Source organism: Aquila chrysaetos, chromosome 2 (genome assembly GCF_900496995.4).
Source record: "Aquila chrysaetos chrysaetos chromosome 2, bAquChr1.4, whole genome shotgun sequence".
Classification (NCBI taxonomy): Eukaryota; Metazoa; Chordata; class Aves; order Accipitriformes; family Accipitridae; genus Aquila; species Aquila chrysaetos.
In genome coordinates this window covers 4577604-4595716 of record NC_044005.1, presented here as the reverse complement: position 1 = coordinate 4595716, position 18113 = coordinate 4577604, and the positions used below count along the sequence as shown (strand labels likewise).

The 18113-nt window shown below is 43.8% G+C and overlaps 1 protein-coding gene across 2 annotated transcripts; it reads left to right on the top strand.

Moving 5' to 3' along the window:
• The first annotated feature begins 9007 nt into the window (after positions 1-9007).
• Positions 9008-17032, top strand: CNIH1 (cornichon family AMPA receptor auxiliary protein 1). Of its 2 annotated transcripts, XM_030034472.2 has the most exons (6): positions 9008-9143; positions 10782-10850; positions 11117-11164; positions 14150-14262; positions 15234-15377; positions 16121-17032. In XM_030034472.2, exons 1-6 carry the CDS (start codon positions 9009-9011, stop codon positions 16146-16148), a joined length of 537 nt encoding a protein of 178 aa, XP_029890332.2. In that variant the 5' UTR covers position 9008; the 3' UTR covers positions 16149-17032. The 2 variants fall into 2 exon arrangements, with proteins under 2 accessions (XP_029890332.2, XP_029890341.1); XM_030034481.2 differs by lacking the exon at positions 11117-11164 and having other exon boundaries at positions 9010-9143.
• Positions 17033-18113: the final 1081 nt, after the last annotated feature.

Sequence of the window (18113 nt, the reverse complement as noted above, 5' to 3'; positions counted from 1 at the left end):
GAGGTTCTGTTGCCCTGTTTTAATTGCAAAGTAGCACATCTAGCATGTGTGTCTGATGGGAGAAGCTGTTAATACTAGGTATGACCTTTCTCCTTTTCTCACCTTCCTGGAGTTTGCTTTGGACTTGTAGTGTGGTCTTCAGTCTTGAATGTGCTCCCTCACTTGCTCGTCTACCTAAAATAATTCCTCTTTCCCTCTGTTGTGGAGGGTGGCAGCAAGGGAGAGGAGAGGACAGCATCTGATGGAGCACTGCGGGATAACTGCCATCCTCCTCCACTGCTTTGCACCTTTGTGTCACAAAACTCAGCGTGTGTACTTGTGAGCTGCAAGACAGCGTGGGGGCTCGATTTCATTCTGAAATGCCACTTAGACTTCCATGTTTCACCTCTCCCACAAGGTCAAGGCTCCTGGCATAACCTGGAGCTGTGAAATACAGTATAGAGTGCAGGTGCCAACTGAACAATGTTAGAGTTGTCAAGGAGACCCCAAAGCTTGAAGTAGTCAAAGGAACTTAGTTGTACCTTTTCCTTCTCACAGTTGTTGGGTCATCTCTTTCCAGCCCAAGAGACCACTGGATTAATTTGATCAAAGCACTCCCTTTTCCTCTTTCTTGCTGACTGTTTCTTCCTTTCCCAATCCTTGGAGATTTTTTTTTTTTTTTCACCTATATTGTTGAAAAAGCTACTAAAGATAATCCAAGGAATTCAGCTTTGGTAGCTGACATACATTGTTTCTGCCACTGCTGAAGAACAGCATTAATGGGCCACAGATTAGATGCAATAGAAGTAAACCTCTTCTCTCTCAAGTGAGAGAGCTCTGTGAAGGAGAGAATGCACAGCTGCTTCAGCATATCTGGCTCTTGAATGGCACCTTGGTCACCTATGTGTTGCAACAAAATCTGTTGCCAAAAGCTCTGGGAAAAAAAACCCAGCTAAGCTGCTGTGGGAGAAGAATGGTTCTGAAGAACAGCTGATTAAAGGGAAGGAGGGGGAAAAAAAGGAATAAATAGCTCTCACATCAGAGGGGGGTTCACCTGTGGAGTCCTGTGGCATTCTCTGTTGTTCACTGAGTAGGTTTAACTCAAGAATGAGGTGATAGTTCACTGGTACTGCTAGATCATTGACACAGTAAGAACAAAAGCTGACTAGAGAGAATTGCAAGGAGAGCTAGGGACATGAAGTGAAGGGCAGCTGCTTTCATTCAGGAAAGGTCATTGACTTGCAACAGTTACATGAAAAGGGCAGTTGAGTGGTCATTAAAGTCAAAGCTAGAGAAGGGAATAGGAAACAAAATGGAAAACCTCTGTGCAGCACAACAAATCTGCAATGTACATGTAGCCTGGGTACCACACACAGCTGGTGCTTTCTCTTCCAGGTGTGTGAGTAGACGGCTGGCCCAGGGCTAGAAGTTTGCTAAGGAGATCCCTTGACTTGGCAGGGTCTTTGGGAATGATGCAGAGGAGGAATGTAGTTGGTTCTGGAGGAGCTGGAGGAGGAGCTGAGGCAACTGCTGCCCATATGTGCCAGTCTGCTGGCAGTGAAAGGGATACCAGTCAAAGGGTCTTGGGAGCCTGTGCCTACTGCTCCATGTCCCTCCTGGGTCGTGGAATTGATTGGAGTACAAGCTGGCTCTCCCAGCCTGCTCCTCACAGGCGAAGGTCCTGTCACATTGTGTTTGGGTGCATGTGAGGGCGGGGAAGACAAGCACAGGCAGGTAGAATGTTGATATGGTGCCATTGAGAGGCAGAATGGCTGGATGTTTGAGCAGCCTTAAGGGGGAGTGCTGGTGGGGAGGCTGTGGGACAGAGACCTGAGGCACTCTGTAGGTGTAAGAGTGGTTGGGATTTATTCTGCTAGGCTCCTGTATGGAAGGGGTGATGATTTAAGGTGGGCCTCACCCCTTGGAACAAAAATGAGGACATGTGGCAGGAGGGCCATCCCCTGCATTTGTTAGTTTGCACAGTCATGTCAGCTGCAGTTTTGGTGGTGCCCCCCAGGGCCTTCTGCGGCAGCAGGGGAGACCTCACCCATGTGGGGACATTGCGGGGGTTGGCTAAGGCACCTCTCTTGGTAGCTGCAGGCAGGCTAGCTGCTGTAGTAACCCAAAAAAGCCTTGGCCTGGTCTAGCTGGATTGTTTCTGTGTTACAGTTGAAAATAGAACAAGACTTGTCAATCTCCTAAGGTGTGGCTAGTTAGAAAAAAAACGTGCTCAGCTTCATGTGGAAAAGCCTGCACAGAGGGGTTTATAGATCTCGGTGCTGGAGTTCTTGGATTTTGCTTCTACATGTATGACTCTAGTTTGGTAACAGTCATTCTCTGCAGGGTCTTCCCCTAGGGCAGGGAACTGCTTCTCTCTAACAGCAAAGGAAGAGCTGTGGAGGTGGTACCAAGTTTGTGGAGTACCTGCTGCTTCCCCAGCTCTTCCGGAAGGGTACTGAGCCCAGGGAATCAGTCCTGTGTGCTGAGCCGGCTTCCAGGCTGGGTACACAGCTTAAATTGTAACTGCTGGGGAAGAGAGAATTTTTCTGGGATCTGAGCGGAAGCCCTGGTGTTCCTAAAGAGCAGTCTTGAACTGCCAGATATGCAGGCATATAGGTTGCTGCAGCTTAGCAAGGAAAAGGAGTTGTAATTCTCAACGTATATCTGTGGGGTCAACAGTCAGTCTTGGGGAACTGGCAACCTCTCTCTGGGCTGTTGTATAAGGCGGTGGTCTGGCTTCATTTGTGCTGTATTCAAGGCGCTGGGAGCTTCACTTCCAGCCACGTTTCAATGAGCACAACAATTCTGAAGTACAAGGAGCCCCGACATTAGCTTTTAATGTCTCCAATTAATACACATTTGTATTTGCCAGGTCTCTATATTGAAAGGTTGAGCATAAGGCTGAGCAATTACATACCTCAATTTTTCTATTAACACTCAATTTTCATTTTGTGGGAAACAGTGAAGGAAAATGGTGAAATACTAAACAGTGAATATTCTCTGGTAGTGGTCAGGACGCTCCTGGCATGTAAAATTGTATTCACATCAGTGTAAACTGGGCCACTGTTCCCCTCCCAGTTCTTGCAGGCTTTCTTCCGTATCTGCTGTTCCTTTTGGTGCCACTAAGATTATGTGATCTTGTGCAGATAACAGGCTGGCTGCTGCAGTGTTATATGCAGTATCTTGTGCAGCCTCGCGTTGGTCTGACTAGGCTCTGTGTCTTTTCTCTAATGCAGCCATGAAGTGAAGGAGATGATTTTAATACATTTGCATAGATGTAGTTAATCAGTGTGGTCCGTTTTGTCACACCACAGGGGGATTGTCTCCTCTGGACTGTTTTATCATGTTTCATTCCTTCAGAGACTGCAAACATACTCTCGGTTAACCTTGTTCACCTTTGGTGATAAGTGAGACATCTCATACAGAATGTGATTGAGCTCAGCTGAAACTCCCCTGACAGCTCTAGCAATTCCTCAGCAGGAGACAGAGGGGAGAAGAGAGCAATTATCAGCCAGAAAGACTCTGAATGCCGAACAGATGTGAACACTGGGAAAACAGCATGACTGTCTTTCATGGCAAATTTACTACTGCGATGGGGAAGTCCCATCAAGGCTTTTTGAAAGGCGCACTGTTAACCGTTCCTGCTGGTATGTGCCATGGCAGGCAGCTAGTAGCATGAATGCAGCTTCTCTTCCCTTTTCTGCAGCACTCGGCTCAACAATTAATATAATGCACCCTTCGAATCCCCATGCCAAACAGCATCTGTTGTTGTCACCTCTTCTCTGCAGAAAATGGGAAGACAGCAGAAGAAAATGGGGCAGAAAATATTCAGTTGAAAGGGAAAGGGGCACCAGCCGTCCTGCACTTTCACTAAGGCCTTGGAGGACAGAAGTAGAGCAGAAAGTTAGGGGTCAGTGCCCTTATTGAGCTGAATAAGGAACAAGAGAGATTTAGCATTTCTTCAAAATAATGTCTAATTTTAAATAACCGCCGTTGGAAAATGCTGCTGGATAATTGGAAGGAGAATGTGCCCGCCTTGCTCACAAATGCAGTCTGCCTGGCCATCTGCTCTGACGGCAACAAATCCTGGATTGATTTGCCAACATGATTAATTCAGCTAGGATGACTGGATCAAGGGATCAGCTAGAGACAATATTTAAACCCTACCTCCAACTGTGAATGTGCAATTGTTTGGTTCAGAAATACAAAACAAATTGTATAGCTGTATTACTGGAAGAATGGAAAAATAGATGTATCCGCTCAACAGCCCTTTTTTCCTTAGATGGCCCCATTCCAAGGCCTCTAAGTACAGTCTAACATAAGCCCACTTTCCCTGTGTGTGAGGTGAAGCAGAGCTGTTTTCATTTTACAGGCAGCTTCTGCATCTTTATTCCCTAGGCCGATGCTGCTATTGCTCTCCTTGCTGCAGTTTAGTCCTAAGATCTCGGAGCGACTGGCTCAGTGACCTCGTCCGTGCGGCGCAGAGAGGCAGACGTGGAGTGTGAGCCAGCCAGCCCACCCTGCGCCCTGTGCCTGACGTTACTGATGGGAGAACACCACGGTACTCATCTAGACCCAGTGCAGGGCAGCGCTTAAATCTTAAGAACAACCAGGGGGGTGGATTTCTAGCACTGGTAGAGCCTTGAGCTGATTTGATAATACGGATGTAGCTGGAGAGATCAAAAGCAAGATTTGTCAAGGAATTTAGATGTAGATGAAGGGTTTTGAAATCCTGTTTAGTGTGATTTAAGTGTGCAAATATACATTGGGCCTGAAGGTGCTGTACCCAAGGCCACATGGGATGTCTGTGGGAGAACAGGGAGACCAAAGTCTCCTGCATCCCGTGCTGACTCTTCTCCCTCCCAAATTTTCAAGCGTGCTGGGGACTTCAAGAGCTGCTTGCGGGAAGCATGAGGTTGTGATAACCGGGCTGTGTCTTCTCGCTGTTGACAAGACACCGAGCCCTGAACAGCTCATTTTTCTCTATACAAAGCAGAAGTTGCTTGTATCTTCCCTCCTTTTGGGCAGAAACAATAATGATGTTAATCTGGCAGACGACTGAATGCCTCATTTGTCCCAGTGAGCAGCTGCCCTGACTCCACCTTGATGCAATCTTCCCACCATATCCAGCAGTGACGGGGGTTTCTGCTAAAACAATTAGCAGTGAAATAATTAACAAGGGAGACTTTTTTTAGGCATTGTCATTCGGTACCAGACATAACGCCATTTTAAAATTCTACCACTATGGTTTCAGATTTTGTTTATTCAGGCTGATGTTGCTGCACTGGTTTATATTTGGATCAGAATTTAAAGTTATTCTTTTAAGAGCCAGGCTCTAAGGGTGACATTTTCGGAGTCATCACTGTTACAGTTAGGCTAACGCAGAATGTTTTGGAAAATCCCCCTCTTACTTTGTTAACGAGCAGCCAAATCCCAAAATGCATTATAAAATAGTTCTTGAAAAAACAATTACTGGTCCCTTTGCCTGATCACACACTGGTATTATGCCATGGGCTCAGAATTGTACGGATAGCCTTTAACAGGAGCTCTATGCAGCAAGAGAAAAACAAACCCTGTTATTAAAGGACAGGCTGAGTATTCAGTATTTAGCCTATTAAAAGAAAACTGTTGCCATCTGACAGTAAATGTTGGAGGGATTGAGGCCACGAGTGGATTCCATAATGAGATGTGGTGAGACGCCTGGCAGCATCTGTGTTTTGAAATTGGGTTTTAAATGTGATTGTTGTTTCTCTTGAGACTTACTTTCATGTGCAAAGGAATTTATAACGTTAATTTGTTTATGCGGTCACACACATAATGGTAGAGTCTAAACAGGGATTCTGAAGATGAGTTAATTAGCACAACAGGAAAGGATATTTGCTGGTTCGGAAAGGAAGTTGGTGCACTTGCAAGTCCAGGGATCTTTTCATCCAGCTGATCAAAGATTGAGCAGTGAACCAACATCCTGCATTCTGATGTCTGTTAGCACATAAATGAGGTAAGCGGGTGGGGAGATTGTGTGCTTCTGCTGCTTCTGATGTGTATTTAAAAGGTGTGCAGAAAGGTGACCTCTGCTAGGCTACATTAGAGGTACTTGGAGAGTCTCTTCTAAATTGTAGATAGATATTCAGATTTTCCTCTGCTGAAAACCTCGTAAGCGAAGTCTTTATTGAAGTCAGCAGGATTTTTATTACTGAGTTCAATGGTATTAGATTCTTCTCTGATATCTATAACTGAAATGACTATTTTTCCAGGGATATTATTTTTAATGTTGAAAAACGTGGTTAACCCATGCATTTCTCCCATGATAATTCGGAGAAGTTGCTCTGTAGGTCTTTCCTCACAGTTCTCTGCCAAAGCACTATTGTCATGACCTGCCAGCGTCTTCTTTCTTCAGCTAAATCTTCCTTATGAACAGATTGTAACACACTGAATTATGACCGATTATATGACTGTTTTCTGATAAGGACAAATACTTGAGACGGATTTAAGATGAAGTGAACAGACACTGATGTTTTCCCTTGGGATTCCAATCAGGATTAAACTCAATGAGCCCAGGCTAAAAGGAAAGTGCATTAAAAGCTGTAGGCTGTTTCCAGATATCCACTATGTCTTCCTTACATTGTTTACAAAGTTTAATCGGAGAAAATTCTGAGAAGATACTCAGTTGTTGTTTGATTTGAGATCCCAAATAAATGAATGAAATGAGAATTGATTAGACCCTTTTCTACAGAATTTGCTTTTAATTTCCTTTTGTGTTACCTTAAAAAGACAATCTATAATACAAAAAATCCTTCAATGAACAAATCTTTGTTGTACAAGATTACAGCTGCCTTCCACTTTTCCTGACAAGATAATTGCAGTTGAATGGAATAGAAGCATCAGAGGTAATAAAACATTGCATTCCTTGAGGCAGAACCAGTATTAATTGCAAATGCAAGTACATGGCTGACACACCTTTTTATTATTTTATGAACAGCAGCTTGGCATAATCCTGTGTAGAGTCCTTAGTGCATATTTATGTGTCTTGAAGTACAAATTCCTGTGTTATAGGTGAGCCTGGTGGCTCGTGGTGGGTCTTGGGGGAGCCAGACCTCCCTCCTGAACAATGTGAATAGCCTTAGTGCCAAAGCATCTGTAATTCTGCAGGGCTTTGTCTCGCCAGGGAGGCGTAAGAGTTAAAGCAGCAATGGTCACTACATCTGGGTGCCTTTTTAAGTAAACATCTACCTCGAATGGATCAAACTGCTGGTTTCCATGTTGCGGTCGAAAACCAGCATTCCCCAGTCCCAAGGTTTAACAGCATCTCTGCACACATCCTCTGTTTCTTTACCTCCCACAGCTCTTCTGATGCAGATGACCCTCCTGGATGGCTTAGAAAAAGCCTGAAACTGGGAGTTTGAACACTGAACGTCAGGTCTTCCAGCAAAGTCCAGTCAAATGGCCTCGGGAGTAAGTGTACCTGTGCAGCGCGAGGCTACTCAAAGTAAGAAATCAACAGTGTGCTAATAGATAAGGCCTAATGAAGCATCAAGTAAGTTATATGTAGGAAAGTAAGTTATTGCAGAGGCAGACTCCGGTCCCCTGTTGTTTCTCGCTCACTCCTCAGGAGCCAGGGGTGAGGAGTGGTCGGGAGGGGGCCGCGATGCACTGCCAGGGGCTCAACAGCCGCATCCGCGTGAACTGGCAGTACCGGCCGCTGGCACAAACGACCCCCCCCCATTACCCGAGGTCCTTTCCTTCCGCAAAACGGGAACACGGTGGTTGCTCTCTTCCTAACCCGTCCTGTCACCCCGACATGGAAGGAAACCACAACAGGCTCAAGCCCTCGCCGACGTTCTGATTGCCCGGTGGTCATCTCGTCTGGCCCCCTTGGAAGGGGGTGGGAAGGCTCCCGGGGCAGAGCAGCGGCTGGCTCCGGGCGGCTGCCCAGGCTGTAGTGCCCACCCCGCGCTCGCCCGTTCGTTCGTTTTCTTACCATTTTTTAATTAATATTGACTAAAGTTAATTTTTAAATCTGTTTTCTGGGTTTCCCATTGAAGTTTTATTGGTCATAATGACACCGCAGCAGCTTTATGGGAGTAGTTTGTGGGCAAGATGCATGATTTTATACAGAAATACTAACTTTATGTTTGCATTTCCTAAAGACGGCTCATTTGCTACAGTTTTCCCTCATATTTTGGTGGAGGAAATAAAGCTTCTGCTTATCTCTCGTTGTGACACTCAATTAATTGTGCGTAAAGCTTTCCAGCAGCTATCGCCGGAAAACACTGTTTACTATTTGGCAGCTGTTAGGTTTATGGAAATCACTACTTGGACGGCACGGCTGGAGGAAATGATTGCAGCAATACTACCCAGACTTTCCTTTACTGCAAGGTATCATGGCTTAAAACTGAAACGGCTTTTATACGACCCTGTGGGAGGAAAAATAGGTGATGTTCTCCTCCAACTGTTTTCTCATCTTGCTGTTTCCTCTGAGCCGGCTCCAAATTCTATCGATTTGGGATCGGAGGAATTACGTAGAGTAATCTATTGATTTGGGATGATAGAGTTACCCCCTTCCTCCGGGGACCCTTCTCCAGTTATTTCTTCCGAAGGGAAATTTGCCATCTCCCGTTTCTCCAGACATAGCTCATACTTATCAGGCAATCCCCTCCGACACGGCGCTACAATTATTACGATCGCACGCCCGTCTCCCACATTTTAACCCGAAAAACATTTTCTTATCTAGCTTTAGGTCAAATTCCATTTTCCCGTTGGTTTTTTACCCCCGTTTCCCAACTCTTTGGTTCCGTGGCCTTGCAGATGTGTCTTTACACGCCCCATTTCTGGGGCCCCGCGGCCTTTGCAGCGTTTTTCACTGCAGGTATCGACACGGGAGGGAAAAGCCATAAAAAACCCAAAACCCCAAACTCCCCGCCCCGGCCCGGGCAGAAAATGGCGCCTCACGCCACGGCGGCGGTGCCGGCGGGCTCCGGCAGGGGGCGCCCGCCGCGGGGCGTGGCGGGGCGGGGCGGTCCCGCCGGTGAATGATCGCGCCCGGCATCCCCCGCGCCGCTCCCGGCCCGCCCGGCCCCGCCGCCATGGCCTTCACGTTCGCCGCCTTCTGTTACATGTTGGCGCTGCTGCTCACCGCCGCCCTCATCTTCTTCGCCATCTGGCATGTGAGTGCGGCGGGGAGGGCGGGTTTCTGAGGGAAAGGGTGTCCCGCGTCCCCCCCCCCCCTTTCCCGCCGCCCGGGCTGAGGGGACGCCCCCCCCCCCACCGGTGAGGCCCTTTCCCGCCGTCGCTCCTGCGACCGGAGGAGGCCCTGAGGGCTCTCCCGGGCCGGTGTCCGTCAGTCAGTCAGTCATAAGGGAGGCCCTCCGTGTCCGCTCGTGGCGGCGGGACGCGTTTTCCCGCTCTTTGTGTCGGAGGCTCTCAGAGAGCGACCGCCGCCATCGAGGCGCGGCTGTCCCGGGGGAAGGGAACCCCAGGGGAGAACGGGGAGGGGGAAGAGGCACAGCCGAGGCCGAAAGCGAAACCCGGCCGGGGCCGGGCTGGCCTGGCCCGGCCAAAGCCGGTTGCGGAGAGCGTGGGGGGGGGTGTAATGGCGGGGGTCTCCCCTCCGAAACCCCCAAAGGGTTCGCTCCCAGGGCTGGGGGCTGCCGGCGGTCTGGTCCCCACCTTCGTCCTTATCGCGAAGAGGTGGACATCTGGCAGCGCTTGGCTGTGAATAAAACAGATTTTTTTGGTTTTTAAGTGCTGATGTAAGGGACATCCGTTTCGTTAAACGGTATTTTAAAGCAGAGCAGCCTTTTTAAACAGCGCTTGAAAATGTTTTAGTCTGAAGTCAGTTTGGCTGCTTATTTGACAGAAATAACGAGTTAAGTGTTGCATTCTTTTGGTGCTTTGTATTGAGACTTCGTTCTTGAGATTATTTTTTTTTTTTAAATTACTATTGTTTTTTGGAGAGTTTTCTGTCTTGAGGCTGGCACAGGGAGAGCTAGCCACATAGGAACCTGCCCTGGATCAGCTGTGAGGCTTGGCTCTAGGAGAGGATCCGAGGAGGGTTTCATTCCTGTGCTCTTTCAAGCTTCCTAGTTATCCTTAACAGAACAGTTTTTGTTGTGATGTAGGCCCTGTCCTCTAAGCATAGTGAGGCTTACATGAATATAAATGAATTTAATGCTGGTAAGAACTTGGTCTGTCTTGAGACTTTTTTTGATGTTTGGCATGACGTTTGTTCTGTAGAGGTGGCTTTTGTTGTATTCCGTGCTGCACCTTTGTCTAATTTTTATGGCATGAAAGGTCGAGTATACGTAGGTTGTTTTTTTTATGGATGGACCTTTTCGACATATATGCAGGGTGAGCGTTTACTTTGAGAGTAACAAGACAAAACATCTGGCTGCTTTTAAGATTGCTATTGCTTTTTCTTCATTAACGAACCCTGTGTTGGGTTCCTGCTGGCAACCAAATGTCACTAGCAATGGGGGTCTGCGCACACCGAGTGGGGTTCAGAACTGCTGAAAGGGGTGTTGGAAATTCGTTGCCAGTGGGGAGGTAGAAAGGTAGAGTGTGGGCAGAGGTCTTTGAATGCCTGAAATATCTTCTGCTTTCTTGTTTGTATAACCTATTTCAAATGTGTCTTAACCTGTGGGCTTATTGTGGGGTTATTAGAATTTACTCAGGAGAAATTATGGTCCTGAATAGGATGGCAGCACTTGAATGTTATGGCTCTGTGCCAAAATATTACTTTTCATGGATAAAACACATTGTTGCTCCTGGACTGAAGAATCACGACTGTTTCATTTTTTTTCTAGATTATAGCATTTGATGAGTTGAAGACCGATTACAAGAATCCCATAGACCAGTGTAATACACTCAATCCTGTAAGTAGCATGCTGAACAATTTTTTAAATAAATCTGTGTAAAGTGCTTATTTTTGGTGTTCTCTTGATATACTCAAACTAGGCAATAGAATTGCATCTGGGTTGACAAAACCTAGCTATTCGATAGAAGTTCTAGGGAAGATTCTTTATCTATCTGATTCTTTACTTTGAAGTTGAATATTCTGACTGTTATTAATCTGCTGGTGATCTTGTCAGCTGTCATACTAACATTCTTTCAATCTGCTTTCTACGTTTTCGGCACAAAGACAGTTGAAAAGGTCAAAAAGATTAAAAGAGTCAAAATTGCATTAAAGGTGTGTACTGCTTTTCAGTTTAATGTTTTTAATGCCACTTCCCTTTCATTTTGTAAGGAACATTTGTAATACTATTAAGCTGTTTTGTTTAGTGTGCCTGTTCATCTGCTCGTTATTTGTTTGTTGGGGTTTACAACAACTTCATGGATTTCCATATTTTGTGCAAAACAATTTTGCTTGCTTACCCAGTGAAGTGGGGAAAACTGTTACATGCCTGTTATATATGTCCTATCGATTAGCTGAAGTAACTTCAGATAGAAATAAATAGTACTTTTCAAGCAAGATTTATTGAACTCTGAGATTATAGGAGACTAGTTGTTTTTTAAGCATTGACCCAGTAAATTCTGATCTTGTTTGAGGATTTAGGTGGGCATAATGTGATAGGCGCTATATTCACTTCTTTGTTTTATGTTCCAGGATCAGGGGTGTATCTTGGTGGCCTCTCTTGGATGCAACTCTGGCACTCCTTGGTTTATGAAAAGAATTTGAGGCAAACTATTTGCTTGCATCTTTAACAGGCCAATAATAAAAGGGATGCTTGTTAAAGAGCATATAGTTTGATGCAGCAGGGGTTTTGTACATTTCTCATGGTTTTTACTTTGGCTTGGTGTGCCCAGGCTGAGGTACAATGCAGGGGCAGCACAGCAGCGTGGCCTGGACTGTGACTTCATTGTGTTTTGAAGAGTTAAGTAAATTATGCAAATGAAAAATGAATTTACAGTAGCTGGGGCACGGGGAATGCATGTTAGACCTATGGCACATAAATTGACAGCGGGCATTATAGCACGAGAACGGCTGGGGAGGAGAAGGAGAAGAGGTGATAGGCAGAGGATTGCATCTCAGAGGGTGAGGTTTGCTGCTCGGATAGCTGTGCATCTAACAGTTTCCCTTGCTTGGTCTGTTCTACAGTCATTTCTGCTACAGTATGGGGGAAGGCAAATTCTCATTACATTTATGCATTATGATCTTATCGCAACCTTTGAAGTATTATAATGCGCATGTTTAACGCAAATATTAACCTTCGGTTAACCCACGTGCATGTAGTGTTTACTTATATGATACTCTCTGAATTGAAAATATTAAATAACTTAATATTTGCTGTTCTGGTGAAAGCAGATTAACCACTAAAAGTGAAGTTAAGATCCAGACTCTTGAGGGGATCTGTCCAAAAGTTGTTGGACAAACACACTGAAGTGTTGTTTTCCTGTACAAAGAATCAAAAATCCTGGTAGGAATTGAGACACCTCAGTAGAAAGATTAGCCCAAAATAGTAACTGCTTAGTATACTGTTGATGCCTTCTCTTCCCAGCTCCTATTATAGTCATCTCTCTTCTCAGCAACGAGATGTCTTCCTCCCTCGCTTCTGTGATAAATATCATGGTAGAATATGATGTAGTTCATTTTCCTTTAGTCAGCCAGGGAGGATAAAGTGTGGTAGATTTGAAAAGGACAGGTATTCTGGTGTGGGAGTAGGGTATAATAAACAAGATAAAGAAAAACGTGTTTTGAGATGTGTAGTTAAATAAACTACAAATTTTCAGACCTGGTAAATCTGTCTCAGCAGGCTGCCAAGGCATTGTGTTTTGGATAGGGGGGTTGTTGTTCCACTATAAATAATTGCCAAGTTGTAAATGGTAAGTATGCAAAGAAGGATCTGGACAAAATATTTACTTGAAACATTCCATGTATGACAGCTTATTTTTGTTGATGTTGATGCAAGTTTGCTTTGTTTGATATTCTTCATTTAGAGAGAGAAGCAGAATGTTGTAGCAAAGTAGGTGGTGAGAATGTCTGTTTGTTGGTAGTTTTTAGGTTTCTAGGAAGATATTTTGGGGGTTTAAAAGCAGCATCTGCTTAGAGAGAATGAAAAAAAAATTATAGAACGCTGAAGCTTCAATGTAGTCATCCTATGCAACGTTAGTCATATTACGCAAAAAGAGGGGCAGAGTGGTGTGTGTGTGTGTGTGTGTGTATGCGTGGACAGACACATAGACAATAAAAATCTTTAGGTAGAAATGGAGTATTTTTCATGAGGAGATGTTTCAGTGGTCCTGAGCTGAGAAGTTGGAAGCTTACAGATTTGCTTCTTTATGCATTGTGTGATAAAGGAGTAAATGGCATCACTTTGGGGTGACTTGGTTTGGAAAACTTTACTCTTGTGGTGGGTGTGAGATTTTGCTGGCTCTTTGCATGCATTTAATCTATGTACCTCTCCATATTATTCCTATTAATAACACTAATAATACCTGGCATTTCACGCTTTCTATGATTTCGTAGTAAACTGATAATTAGCTCTGTGGGCTTCTGCTGGAAAGCATGATGCTATAAAGCATGCCTATTAGGTACTTGTGAAGGAACACGAAGCTGGCAAATACGCCCTAAACCGTACGTGCATAGCTGCTGCCGTGCCCTCCTGCGCTGCAGGCAGCACAGCGCTCGTCTCTGTGCAGACCGGTGTGCCTAACAACGTTACCGCTGATTTGGTTCTATAAAGCTCTGCCTAGGATTTTACGTTTTGGCAATAGTTTGTATTTGAAAAATTATGTATGTGTGAATACCAAAACAAAGCTGTAAAATAGGAAAACACAAAACATCTTTTTGCCTATAAACTCTTACATGGAGCATGTTTCCTACTGATATTTCTCTTTTGCATGAGCAGAAATATCTCGATGATCTCTTCTGTTGTGAAGGTCACGTGTAAAGCGTGGAATCTGTTAACAGTGCACTTAATTTAGTAGAAGCAATAAAAAACTATTTATCTGAGCATTTAATTTTATAATTTTTTTCTTCTTTGTTCATGAATATCATGTGAAAACAGCAAGGCACGTACTGCTGGTTGCTGTTTTCACTTTCTGCAGTCTTGTTCTTGTTAGTGTTGCTTTTAAATAATATTTTTTAAACAATAGCTTACCTCCAAAATAGATTAAACACCACACATTTTGCTTTGAGTAATCAAAACTTCTAACTCATATTTTTCTTTTCCAGCTTGTACTTCCAGAGTACCTCATCCATGCATTCTTCTGTGTTATGTTTCTCTGTGCAGCAGAGTGGCTTACACTGGGTCTCAATATGCCTTTGTTGGCTTATCATATTTGGAGGTAATATTGACGAGTCTGGTATCTCTGTAGTCGCGTTAATTGTTACTCATTCTCCTGTTGCAGTGCTTCCTGTTAAGTGTTCTGTGTCTTTGGCAAATAAAGATGCTTTCCGATACGACGTCGAGAAAGTTTACGTCGTGACTATAAAATAAGAGCCATCCCTTTGCTTTCTCTGCCATTTTTATTTGTTATTCTCTTGTGCTGTGCAAGAATCGAGTTGTGTTGTGTGTGCGTTCAAGGTAGCTGACATGTCAAAGGTGTGCTAATACTGCAGATTCACAGTGCGGGTTGCCACTAGAAGTGGCAGTCCCGCTTTCCTCCGAGCACTAAGACATGGGCACCGCCTCTCCTTGTGCTGGTATTAGTCCTGTGCAGGGAGCTGCAGGAGGGAGCTGGTCTGGTTGAAACGTAACCCAGCAAAACAGCTTTAACTGCGTGGCTGTATCTGTGCTAGTCCTGGCGTGAGGAGGAATCAGAGGGGTGGAGGTAGGACTGTTTCTTTTGCTAGCAGCCTGTGTTAAACTACAATTTCAGGATCATTTTGTGTTGACCCGTATGAGTATTCCTTCAGCATGGTAGCCAGCATGCGTTTTATTCGTGAGTAGAGGATGTAGGTTTTGCATAGGCTTATACCTCGTCTCTTCTCCAGCTTTTCCAACCCTTTCATAAGGAATCCAATTTTTCATTTATTTATAAATTTGTCCTATTTCCTTTTGGCGTACCAGAGGTCAGCATGGTTTAAGGCTGAGGTGAGCTGTCGCGGCACCGTCTGTGAAAGCTCTTCCGTAGGCACGTTTAGTTTGGAGCTTCGTATGGCTCTTGCAGTTCGCCATCTCCTACATGGAGCTGATGGACTTTGCTGTCAGGGGTGCGATTCCTTGTCTCGGTTCTGGTATTACTTGGCGGGTGGGGGGCAGGAACCAATGTTTTCCATCGCTGTCACCACAAAACTAACTGTGCATCACTTTCAGGTACATGAGTAGACCTGTGATGAGTGGCCCTGGTCTGTATGATCCTACAACCATCATGAATGCAGATATTTTAGCCTATTGCCAGAAAGAGGGATGGTGCAAATTAGCATTCTACCTTCTATCATTTTTTTACTACCTATATGGGTAAGTTTTTCCCTCTGTCTCCCAGCTAATTTTCAGTCTGGAATTTTGGCTCAGCGCACAAGAGAAATTTTGTACATAGGAAAACATATATAGTGCCAACTTTCCTGAAAAAGAATCCACAATTACCATTTATTCTGTCTTAAAATGCAAGCCTTAATTTGGTTGGAATTACTATTTTGAATCTGTATACCATGACTGGAGACTTCAAAGCTCCAGGCTTTTCTTCTTTTAAGCATAATATAATAACCCCCCAAGTATTTTTGTTAAGAAACTGGAACAGTTATATTCTTAGAGTAAGTAAATATGTATTTTGATGTGAATGTAATTTCTTTGTTGAAGTCAAAGGTAGAAGAGTCATTCTGAGAGTGAAAAGGGGTGGGAGGCACAAAAGCCAGTGCCACCGCCTGGTTCCCTCTCCCAATTCCTCCTTCGAGCCAAAAGCCACCTCACAGCTCGGTGTTCACATCTGCTCCGGGTGGTGTGACACGGGAAGCGGTGCGCGGTCCTCCTCCCTCTCGGCACATTTATACAGGGCTCCCTATTACAATGTCACTCGATTTAGTGGCAACTGGTTGTTGTATCAGTTCATGTCTTGCTTTCTAATGCCCTTCTGATGTGTTTTGTGTAAAATCTTCGGTCACAATCCACATACCTCACACAGCTTTGTTCCTTAGAACTGTATAATGCAATGTCTAACGCTAATCAAAATGGTGCATCTTAAATGTTTTTATTTTATTTTCCAGCATGATTTATGTTCTGGTGAGCTCTTAAGAAGACATTCAGCAAGCTTTGTTCCAGTTAAGTGCATGCAAAAGCCACAAACATGGATTCTTTACAAGGAGATCCTCTTACCAAGATTAATTACGGAATCTGATGATCGCATTTGCGTTAGAAAACAATGACTCCCCTATTTTTAAAATATTTCCACATTTTATACTTGTGGAAAGACTGTTTTCTTATATTTTACTGGGACAGTGAAATTAAAGAATTACATGTAAATTAATATAAAGATTACTGGGTTTTGAAAAGTGTTGACTTTGCACTCCATAAGGAACAGCCATAATCTTCAAGTAGGTATTTGTTACTGACTAGCCTTAGTACACTAGGGACTTTCTTTAGGCTGGGCTTCGTAGTGGCTCATTTGGACTTGCGTATCCCACTCTAACTGTAAACCAGCTCTAGCTGCCGAGTGCTTGGGAAGGACTGGAAGTGCTGTGTGTTTCACCTGTAGGCGATGTTGGTCTTAAGAGATGACTTCGTGGACACAATTGCAAAAATTGGAATTCTATTTTGTTGTATTTTATTTTTTTTTTCTATCTAGTTAATCTTTCCCTGTATATGCATGGTTCAGAGACTTCTGTATTTTTACTGAACGTTAGCCTTGCTTTAATCTCAAGCATATGTCATTGTGATAGGAGAAGTTGAATTGTCCACAAAGGAGTGAATTTAAATGATGATTATTTTTTTTTTTTGTCTGTGCTGTTTTATTAACAAATGGACAAACCTACAACATTTATCAAGTCCAATGATGAAAATACTCTTGAGTTTAAGAGTAATACTACAGACCTTTTCAAAGCAGAAAGTGAGATTGTGAAACTGCCCTGCTGTTCCTTAGTGCAATAAATAATAAAAAAATAATGTCAAATTCAGAAACACTTATTTTTACCTGGTGCCTTGTTTTGTTTTTAAATTGAACAGATACTTGCTGTATTCATCTGTTTGTTTTATGATGGATAATTGCATTACCTTTTAAAAATAGAACACTGAATCAAGTTACGTCTGGAAAATGGAAGCTCTGATTTCCTGTTTGCTTTCTTTTTCTCATGGGTCTGCAGATAAATAGTAGGTGGGGCAGGGGGAAGATGTTCCAGCTAAACTGATAATATTGCATTGTAAATTGTGACTGCGAACAGCTGCTTAATTTAGGAGTAATAATTAGGTATCTTTTTCATTTACCTGTGCTAGAGAACAATGAATAGTTTCTGAGTTCTAGTAAAACATTTTCATATAAACTGTTTATTTGTTCACTTTGGGTCTCTCGGGTGTTAGATGCAATAAAAGTCACACGAATGGCTGCACTGGGTTCGACCAGAAATCCAGATACCAGTGTGTCAGACAGCAGCAATGACTGAGCAAAAAGAATATGAAACGGGGCAGGTATTGAATATCTCTGCCTGAATAGTGGAAGAATGTGTTTGGAAACCTACCTGTTACAGATTTCCTGAGCTAGAGGTTTGGAATCTTAAACAGCCCTTGAATAGCTTTTCTTCCATTAATTCAGTTGCTTTTTGAGCACGTTTATAGCCTAGTATGGAAGATACCCTGAGACAGTGAGTTCTGCAATGGAATTGCTCAGTATGTAAAAAATACTTGTTTAAAAGTTCTGCCGGACTTCATTTGGTGCCCCTAAGCTCTTATTTTTTGAGGCATATTGAAAATTTCCCCCTTTCCACCTTATTTATGCTGGACATGATTGACTAGATGTTCATCATGTCATCTTTCAAAGTGAAGTCTTAATCTCTTCTTGCTGGAAGTCCTTCCATGGCTTTGTGATTATCCTTTCTCCTCTGCAAATTTTCCTTTTCTAAGCTGTTGTCATCACATGAGATTTGGGTACCCAGGGGATTTAGAGTGGCAGTTTCCTGCTCTCTGCTTCTGAATTCCTCTCTACTTTTTTTTAATGTACTGGGGATATGAGAATTCAGGCTGTGATAACTTCGAATTCTCTTTGCTAAG